General features: G+C 52.8%; 1 protein-coding gene across 2 annotated transcripts in view; it reads left to right on the top strand.

Moving 5' to 3' along the window:
- Nucleotides 1–3,862: 3,862 nt before the first annotated feature.
- The window catches only part of ESYT3 (extended synaptotagmin 3), a 50,466-nt gene continuing 43,904 nt past the window's right edge, over nucleotides 3,863–10,424 (top strand). For both annotated transcript variants that reach the window (XM_077864973.1, XM_077864972.1), the window contains exon 1: nucleotides 3,863–4,341. In XM_077864973.1, the coding sequence (XP_077721099.1) occupies nucleotides 4,027–4,341 (315 nt within the window). In that variant the 5' untranslated portion in view covers nucleotides 3,863–4,026. The remainder of the gene's footprint in view (nucleotides 4,342–10,424) is intronic.

Below are 10,424 nucleotides of genomic sequence, written 5' to 3'. Positions count from 1 at the left end.
TGAAATGTGGTACATACACACAACGGACTATTATTCAGCCTTCAAAAGGAAGGGAGTTCCTGTGACCGAACAATTGCACTACTGGGTATTTACCCAAAGATACAGATGTAGAGAAACACCAGGACACCTGCACCTCAATGTTTCTAGCAGCAATGTCCACAATAGCCAAACTGTGGAAGGAGCCACGATGCCCTCGACAGATGAATGGATAAAGAAGATGTGGTCTGTATACACAATGGAATATTCCTCAGCCAATAGAAACAACAAATACCCACCATTTGCTTCGACGTGGATGGAACCGGAGGGTATTATGCTGCGTGAAATAAGCCAATCAGAGAAAGACCATCATCAATGTGGTTTCATTCATATGTAAAATATAAAAAATAGTGAAAAGGACCATAAGGGAAAGGAAGGAAACTGAGTGGGGAAAAATTAGAGGAAAACAAACCATGAGAGACTCCTAACTCTGGGAAATGAACAAAGGGTTGCAGAAGGGAGGTGGGGGGGGATGGGGTGACTGGGTGACAGGCACTGAGGAGGGCACTTGATGGGCTGAGCACTGGGTGTTATATGTTGGAAAATTGAATTTAAATATTTTTTTTAAAAAAGGAAGGGAATTTTGCCCTATGCTACAATATGAATGAACCTTGAGGACATTATGCTAAGTGAAATTAGTCGGTCACAGAAAGACAAATCCTACATGATTTATAGGACTTCCATGAGATACCTACACTGGTCAAAACCATAGAGACAGAATGGTGTTTGCCAGAGGGAGGCAGGCAGGGGCAGGAGTTTCAATTTTGCGAGATGCAGAGCTCTGGAGATGGGAGGGGGGGGCTGATGGCTGCACAACATCATGAATGTACTTAATACCACTGAACTGTGCATTTTAAATGGCCAAGATAATGTGTATGTTATATGCATTCTCTCACAGATCCCATCTCTTCTGTTCACTTTGAATCTTCTGTGCCTAGAACAGTGCCTGGCACTTAGTAGTTGGCTGTGTTAGTTTCCAGGGGCTTCCAGAACAACGTACCACAAACTGGATGGCTTTAAACAATAGGCATTCATTTTTTTTACTGTCCTGGAACTGGTGATCTGAAATCAAGGTGTTGGCAGGACCCAGCTCTCTTGGAGGATTCTAGGGAAGACTCCTTCCTTGTCCCATCCTTGATCCCTGGTTTGTAGCTGTATCTCTCCAGTCTCTACTATGGTCTTCACACAATCTTCTACCCTGTGTTACAACCTCTGTGCCTCTGTTTTGAAGTTTGTTTTTTAAGGACCAGTCATTAGATTTAGAGTCCACCATAATCTAGTATGATCTCATCTTAACTTGGTTACATCTATCAAGATCCCATTTCCAAATCAAATAACATTCACAGATACCAGGGATTAGGACTTCAAAAAGATTTTTTTTGTGGGGGGGGGACACAATTTGACCCACAAGGGTAGCTAATAAATATATTGAACAAATGATCTAATGTTCTCTGAAGCACTGCTATAATTTGATGAACTCTCAAATGAATTCAGGGAAAAGGCTTTGGAAGGTATCGTTCTGCCCGTGTTTTGTGATGATCAAATGGTACATAAAATGTCTTTTTTCTGACAATAGTAACTAGAGTGTTCAGGTCAAGAGAACTAATGGCTCCAATGTTCTAGGCACAGATTCAACCTCAGGGGGGATAGGAAGTTTTAAGTGTCACATTCTCAATGTTCTTATATATCTAATTTACGAGAGTAATTTAATGGCATTATAAATAAAGTTTAGAAAAGAAAATCAACCACCATCCCACTACCCTAATGTTCTTTGGGGAAAATTCAGGAGGGGAACTTTCCAGGTAGAGGAAACAGCAAATACAAAAGCCTTGGGGCAGGCATGAGCTTGGTGTGTTCAAGGAGCAGAGAAGGCAGCGCAGCTGAGGGTAGCAGCATTCCACAGGCTGATCCCAGTCTCTTGCTGGACATCTTTGTGGGTGTCCATCCAGTTCACGAACCAGCAACCTTCCTTTATCTAGTAATCCTCCTCCAAACAGCCTACTTTCCATACCCCCTCTGCAAGCATGCTAACCCACAAGGAGGATGTGGTGTGGACCTGGTGTCTGTGCAGAGGGGAGGAGATGATGGATACAATTGGGTCCTCTCTCCAAGTCATTTGGAATTGGGACAGGATAAGGGCCAAGCAGTCTCTGGAAAGTTCTGTGACCCTGGAAGCAGTGGAAAAGGTGCTCTCTACTTCAGCCAGAGGCAGTGGAGGCAGGTCAGTAGGAAGAGCAGCAGGGATTCAGAGCTGAGTCAACAGTCAGCTTGCTGATGCATCCATCCTGACAGCGGGCAGGATTCCTGCCTCTGGTTCCAGGGCACTTGCCCCTACCCCTATCATATGTTCTCAGTTCTTTAGCATAGGCTGATTTGGGTCAACCAGTAAGACAAGTGTTTTGAGTAAGAGAATTCTGCGGTCAAATAATTTGGGAAACAGTGAGTTAAATAAAATGTAATAGCTTTTTATGTGCAGGACTTCGCAGAGCCTTTAATAGGATTGTGTACATCCAAAAAGGAACTCTCCAAATTAAAAACAAAAACAAGAAAATGCAAACCTCAAGTGAGCTGCATTTCCTATATTGATTTCTCAGGCTACACTGGGAAATAGTGTAACAGTGTTAGGCGGGGAGGCTTTCAGCTTCCATTTGGCTCAGTCCTGGAAGGCTGAGGACGGTAGACGAGAGCCCAGCCTTTCTGACCAGGAACACGCCTGTTACTGAAAACGTTTTATCCAGTAAAGAAGGACAAGACCGGAGAGAGCACAATACCTGAAGGGACAGAAAGAGAATATAGTTAGTTATCCTCTGGTTGTTGTCCGTTGGGTCCAGCCTTTCAATGACATTACTGAAAGCTCAGAATCATCCCAGTACGTTCGTCAACTCCACAATCACTTCCACTAATGGATGTGCCCACTCCCGCGAGCCGCCGAAAGCGTATGCCCACTCGCAAGACGATTTACCGTCGGCGTGTGGGGACTGAGAGTCCTCCGCCTTGATCATTCAGGAAAGATTAGAAGCCATGGGCTTCCCGACTGACCCCCAAGCACCCCAGGGCTTGCCCTTCATCTGTCCTGTGTTCACCCGTCACCCGCTGTGCTGGTCACTTGGGGTGGGAACTCGGGGTCTGACGATGCAGGGAATCCAGGTCCGAGCTGACACCCGACAGAGAGGGAATGCAGCGCAGAGGGCGTTGCGGGGGCAATAGGGACCCTGCGCCTGGCTAGCTGGGGTCGGGGGCCAGGTCTCAGCTTTACGAGCCGGAGGAGGGGGCAGCGATGCCGGGCTCTAGGGGCGGAGTCAGGCCCACTGTGGGGTGCGGAGGCCCGGAGAGCCGGTCCGTGGCAGGCTCGGACGCCCAGCTCCCAGCCCATACTAGCCTGCCTACTGCAAACTGGGTGTAGGAAACAGGTTTTGTGTGATGTTTATCCATGGCAAGCATTCGTCCACACCCTCGGGGAGTCACGCCCCGCCTGGGGCGGCACCTAGAGCAACGAGCGCTCTACCTCTACCTCTACCGGGGCGTAGCACCTGCGCCCTCCGCTGACGCCTGCGCGCGAGGCCGGGTGGGGGGCGCCCAGGAGCGGGCTCCTCGGCAGAACCCGGCGACCCCCGCCCACGGCCCCGCCCCGATCCGCGGCCCCGCCCCGCCCCCGCGACCCCGCCCCTCCACGGGCCCGCCCCCCGCGACCCCCCGCCCCTCCAGGGCCCCGCCCCCCACCCGCGGCCCCGCCCGGGGGGCGGAGACGTCGGGAGCAGGGGGCCCGGCTGGGAGCCGAGCGCGGCGGCCGCGCCCCGAGTCCGCAGACCCAGCGCTCCCGGGCGGGGCGGCCTCGGAGCTGAGCGCCCGGAGCGCGGCGGCGGGTCCCGCAGGGCAGGTGCGGCGCGGCGGCTGGGCCCTCGCGCTTGGCGGGCCGATGTGCCCGCGTGTCGGGGCCTGTGGACCTGGGCTCAGGTGAAGCTCCGGGAAAGGGCGACACGGCGGGGCGAGATGGCGGACGAGCCCCGCGCCCCCGGCGCCCCGGGAGGCCAGCGCGCACCCCGCCCCGAGCCGCGCCTGTCCAGCCAGCTGCTGCCCGAGCTCTACACCTTCGTGGCCCGAGTGCTGTTCTACCTGGCTCCCGTCTACCTGGCCGGCTACCTGGGGCTCAGCATAACCTGGCTGCTGCTCGGCGCTCTGCTGTGGATGTGGTGGCGCAGGAACCGGCGCGGGAAGCTCGGGCGCCTGGCGGCCGCCTTCCAGTTCCTGGACAACGAGCGCCAGTTCATTAGCCGGGAGCTGCGGGGCCAGCACCTGCCGGCCTGGGTGAGCGGGGCCGGCCGGGACGCGACGGAGGTCGGAGGTGGGGCGGATGCTCTGGGAGGCCCGGAAGGCACCCGCGGTCCGCAGCCCCGCGACCCGCACCCCTGATGCCCGGCCAGGCGGCGCCCCCAGTCTCATCCCCGTCGCCGGCCCCGACAGCTCGGGGAGGGGGAACCTAGGCTTCACTGAAGGGCCCAGAGCCTGGGAGAAAAGTCACGGGCGGGCCGCACCCAGGAAAAAAAAACAAGGGCGTCTGGGGCTTTGCAAAGTTACTCGGGAGGGAAGCAGGAGGCATTTATTCCACCCGCCTGTTGATTCACAGGAAGAACGTGGGGCGCAGGACTAATCCGCAAACGCAGCAATGATAGAAACTGCAGACTAGTTGCCTCAGCAGAGGTCGGGATAGACAGAGGGGACCCGGGCTAGAGATGGGGTGGGAGGCTGGATCCCCAGCTTCTCTTCCTCCCTCAGCCTGGCAGGGATGCTCAGACGTGCCCAGACACGTAAACACATTCACACTCCACAACTACAGACCTATCTCCTCCGGCTGTGAAATGGCCAGGACCGTGGTTTCTTAAATGCTTCTGGCCCTGAGAATCACCTGGTCCACTTAACAAAAATAAGTTCTTAGCCCCACCTCACAACTCCCAGGTGGAACTGAGGCACCTAGGTGAATCGGGGATGAGATGAATTTGGGAAACACAGGCAAGTCCCAATAGGCATTGCATCCAAGATTTGGTCTGTGCCAAAACTACACTTCTGGGTGCTTCTCTGATTCTTCCAGATATACTCAGGCCCACGGGGGGGGGGGGGGGATGTCATCAAGTGTCAGCATGGTTTGCTTCTTCTGAGGCTTCTCGTTGGTTTGTAGATGCCTATCTCCACCATGTCTTTATATGGTCTTCCCTCTCTACATGTCTCTGTGTCCAAATTTCCCCTTCTTATAAAGTCAACAGATTGGGTTAGGGCCCATCCTAATGACCTCATTTTAACTTAATCACCTATTTAAAGGCCTTACTTCTAAAAACAGTCACATCCTAGGGTGCAGGGGTGGTAGGATTTCAACATACAAGTTTGGGGAATATGGTTCACCTCGTAATACTGATATTTAACATATAGATTGACAGTTCAGTTTTATAAATTGGTTTTTATATATTGAGGATGAGGGAGCCAAAGCCTTCTGCTAAGGGTGCAAATTAAAAAAGCACAATGACAACTTTCCTAGGGTAGCAGCCATGGGAACAGTATTTGGGGCTCACCTCTCAAACTTGGTTTTCCTGATTATTCTTTGGGGGCTTATCCTGAAAGATCTGGATCCATAGAGTAGACCTGAACCTATCCACACTCCTTGCTCATTGTTGAGGGAGTCTTGGATGCCTGTCAGACCTCTGTTGGGACCCCATGGTGGCTTCAATCCATGAGGGTGGGCTGTGAGGCCTCACCAAGTGACAGCCCTCCCTTTCTGGCCCTTGTGGTATTAGGGATGGAATAAGCAATGTTTCTGAAATGGAGGCAAGAATCAGATCCTATAGTGGCATTGACATGCCCCAACCACCACCACCTGCCCCCATGCATGCAAACACCAGGAGCAACATGAAATTAGCCAACAGGTTGTTCAGCCTGATGGGTAAGACAACACAAGAAGCTGCCTCACCTCACACACCGTACCCCAGGCCTGACCCAGCTGGGTAAAGGGACACACCGAGGAAGGTGATGGCGTCTCTCCTACCAAGAGGACAGCTGGGGGCAGGAAGTAGATGTATATAGGTAATTGCCATGGAGGTCTCCGAGGAGCCAGAGATAAAGAGTCTCAACAAGGTCCAGTGAGGGGTCGAAAGTATGGAGTAAAGGACATCCTGCTTGATTTCCATCTCAGATTTCACCAGACCATAGCCTCCACTTCCTTGGCAGAGTCCTGGGAGGGACCTGGCCTCAGCTTGCATTCTCTAGATTCTCCTGGCTGGCTTAAGTGGCCAGTTTGGTGGGCCAGGCCTGGATTGCCTTTTGGATTGAGGCAGTGGTGCTACAAAGCTGGAGGAGGCTTTTGAGCACAGTGTGGCCAGTATATAAGGGAGCACCATGTGGTTTGGTTTGGCTCAAGTGTGTGGTAGGGACCTGATGAACAAGGAGCCAAATAGAGGGGGGCTTGATGGAGCTTGGGCCTGATTCTGAAGGCTGCAAAGAGCCTTCCTTGGAAGGCTTCCTGTGGAAGGCTTTGGAAAGATCCTATAATAAGCAGCATGGTGGGGGAGAGGGGAGGGGAGAGGAAAGCTGGAAAGACCAGATGAGAAATTGATTTAAGCCAAGATGGTGGTAGTGGGGTCAGGGGAGGGGGATGAGAGACGTGTAAGAGCGGGACTCTGGGTGTTTGGTGGCCTCTAGATTAGTGTGAGATCCAGGAATCTTCCAGGGTGTTTTCTGATCTGGGGAGCTAGACATCAGAATGAGAAGCAGGTCTGGGGAGGTTGGTTGTGTGAACACCTAGAGCGAGCAACTAGATGCAAATGTGGACTTTTCGCCTTGCCTCGTGAAAGCTGCCAAGCCAGAGAATGATGCCGAAAACCTGGAAGCCACTTGATTGAATATTCTTCTGATCTTGTCCCTGTCTTTCGAGGAACACATACAGAGACGTGGCTCTAGGTGTGGTGGGGGCAGCATGACTCTTGCCCACGGTTTTAGATCATGAGTGTCTTTATCCTTACACAGACCTTTTGGTGTGTCTTTGTCCCTGTTTTGAGAACTGATTTCCTTGCATGGAAGTGGGGTCTATGACTTATGACCTCCTTTGGTATCAAGAAATATTTTTACAAGTTAACGGCAAATCAGCAGTTGGCAGGGAGGGGTGGGGTTAAAGAAAATTGAGGGTCTTGGCTTCCACCCTTGGGCACAGTCACGCAAGTCATCCCCTCCACAGCAGCACCCAGGGAGGGGGATGTGGGGAATCCAGCCTGCATGCTGCATAGACAGGGCATCTTGTTCTAATTTGCACCAAGCCCCCGTGAGGGGGTGGAGGCCCGGGCCAAGCTGAGCTGGAGCAAGTCTCCCCTGGCAGGCCACTGCTAGTTCTTTTTTTTAAAGATTTATTTATTCACAAGAGACACAGAGGCAGGAACATAGGCAGAGGGAGAAGCGGGCTCCCTGTGGGGAGCCCAATGTGGGACTTGATCCCAGGACCCCGGGATCACGACCTGAGCCAAAGGCAGACACTCAACCACTGAGCCACCCAGGCGTCCCGTCATTGCTAGTTCTCATTGGAGCAAAGACTCCTCAACACCTCGCTCCACCCTGCTGCCTCCAGGTGATCATTGGTATTCCTATCCTTCGCTGAGCCTCAGTGTCCCCACCTGTAAAAGGAGGTTGTTTCTGGTCAAAATTCACACAGCCCTGCCTTTCCTTTGGTTCCCTTCTATGGAAGAGATAGCTGGAAGAAAGGGTTCCTCACAAGTAAAGAAGCCGTGGATGCTCTTATCTGGTGAACGTGGCCTGGCCACTTGGAGAGAACAGGCCAAGCTGCCCTCGCTGCTCATGCTCTCACTGGAGCAGTAGCTGCCACTTGCTGCTCATGGGCGAATGTTTGGTGTGTGTGAATGGATTTTGATATATTTTTATATAAATCTTGCACACAGTTCTTAGATATATTTTTCAAGGCATAAAGAGCCTCTTCCATCAGCCCCCCTCACCAGGGCTGGGGACTGTGGATAGCATAGTGACCAAAGTGGAGTCCTTGCTGCCCCAGAGCTGGAGAAAGCCCAGCCCCACCACTCCTCTGGCCGCAGCTCGGGAGGTCGGTTCTGCAGGCCGCGCTGGTGGGCCGTGAGCTGCTGGTGGAGAGGAGGCCCGCGTGCACACTCAGCGGGGCTGGCGCTGCATCCTCAGTCTCCCAGGCCTTCTAATGCCACCTTACCCCAGAATGACACTCATCACCAAGTGTCTTGCCAGCAAACATGTCTGTGGTCTCAGGTCTAGCCGGGCTTGCTCTCCAGCCAGCTGATAGCAATCAGTTGGCAGCTCTGTTAGGGACAATTAACCCTGTGTATCTGCTGGGATGGGGCTGGGGGCGGGGGCCGATGTGATGTGGTGGCAGGTGCGGACTTGGAGTCTGACGCTCATTCACTGGGGAGCCTTGAGAAGGTCCCCTGGATCCCTGATTCCCCTCTGAAAATGGCAAGGCTTTAGGAGAGGCCCTGTGGAGTCTTCTTAGCTGTTGGAGTCTGCTATCATTAATCAGAAAAGGTTGGCTTTTCCGAAGTGCCTCAGGCCCACAGGACCCTGTTCGGTGGCATTTCTTGGCTGCCCATCATCTAAATGGGTGCGCCCTGGGGACATCAGCTAGGCAAGCACCAGGGTTAAGTGAACTGTTCACGCAAAGCAGTGCGCATCCCAGGGCTCCCAGCAGTGTCCCCGGGATGGTCCCCTCCGACCCTCCCTGCCAGCCATTCAGGCCGAGGACCAGGGTTGAGGGCTTTGCTTTCCTGGGGCTGAGTCTGGCATTCCTCCCGTGGGTGGAGCGTGGAGCAGCAGTCAGCCAGCGCCCAGGCTCTTGTGGTCTGTCCTGTACTGACACTTTTGTTAATTAGAGGAAGTAAATGCAATGACAGCGCTGAGCTGGCCGCTCAAATTAGTTCAGTTCTTGGAGCCGGAGCCGTGGGACCTGGTCTTAAACATCTGCTTGGAGTTAGGGGACTTCTTGTGAGGTCCCCGCAGCCCTGGGAGGTCATGCGAATGGCTTGAGGTCAGGCTTGTCCTCAGGAAGGAAGAAGCAGAGCATGTTTTAGTCGTGCCCCTTGGGTCTCTGCCCCACGTCTTAGTGATGCTTCATGGACTGACAATGTCTTAGGCCAGGATTGGGCAAGAAGAGGGACGGAATATGGGCGTCTGCCCCTCCAGGCCCAACCCAAGGATCTTAGGCATCCGTGTGTTCATTCCTGTACTCTGTCAGGAAACATCTGTCGAGGGTTTGTGATGTGTCAGGCACAGTGCTGCAAGCTGGCTGATGCTGTGAGTGCCACACGGTCCCGCCCTCAAGGAACCCCTGGTCTACATGGGGAGTCAGACCTGCTAGAACACCCTTTCCTGACACAGTGTGATCAGTCCTACGAGGTGGCAGTGCAAGACCCTGGGAAAGCCTGGGGGAGGGGGCTGGTCCAGGCTGGAAGTGGCCCACGAAGTGACACTTCTGGTGTTGCTGGCTGTGGGAGGGGGTGGGGACTCTGGGCAGGTTTGGTCACTTGAGCTCATAATCTCATTCTGGGGTGAGCAGCTTCTGGGCTTCAGGGGACAGCAATTTATGATGCTCGAGCTCTCACAAGACAGCCCATTGCATTAGGGATGAGGGGTGGAATTTTGCTTCAACAGAAATGTCCACAGCAAAGTACCTCTGCAAGCTAAGTACCTGAGGACCTTAGTAATAGTGGGGGTGGGTTGAGGGGCACGTGGTAGACAAGGCCCAGGAAGGTGACAGTTACTGTCACACTCTACTTTTTTAAAAATATTTTTTCTCTTTTTTTTAATAATTTATTTTTTATTGGTGTTCAATTTGCCAACATACAGAATAATACCCAGTGCTCATCCCGTCAAGTGCCCCCCTCAGTGCCCGTCACCCATTCACTCCCACCCCCCGCCCTCCTCCCCTTCTACCACCCCTAGTTCGTTTCCCAGAGTTAGCAGTCTTTACGTTCTGTCTCCCTTTCTGGTATTTCCCACGCATTTCTTTTCCCTTCCCTTCTATTCCCTTTCACTATTATTTATATTCCCCAAATGAATGAGAACATATAATGTTTGTCCTTCTCCGACTGACTTCACTCAGCATAATACCCTCCAGTTCCATCCACGTTGAAGCAAATGGTGGGTATTTGTCATTTCCAATGGCTGAGGAATATTCCATTGTATACAGAGACCACATCTTCTTTATTCATATATTCCTGAGAGACACAGGGAGAGGGGCAGAGACATAGGCAGAGGGAGAAGCAGGCTCCCTGCGGGGAGCCTGATGTGGGACTCGATCCCAGGACCCCGGAATCACGACCTGAGTCAAAGGCAGATACTCAACCACTGAGCCACGCAGGCATCCCTGTCTCACTCTTCTT

Source organism: Canis aureus, chromosome 22 (genome assembly GCF_053574225.1).
Source record: "Canis aureus isolate CA01 chromosome 22, VMU_Caureus_v.1.0, whole genome shotgun sequence".
In the NCBI taxonomy this organism is placed as follows: Eukaryota; Metazoa; Chordata; class Mammalia; order Carnivora; family Canidae; genus Canis; species Canis aureus.
Note: the sequence above shows the minus strand (reverse complement) of the source record. Positions and strands in the feature narration are given on the sequence as shown.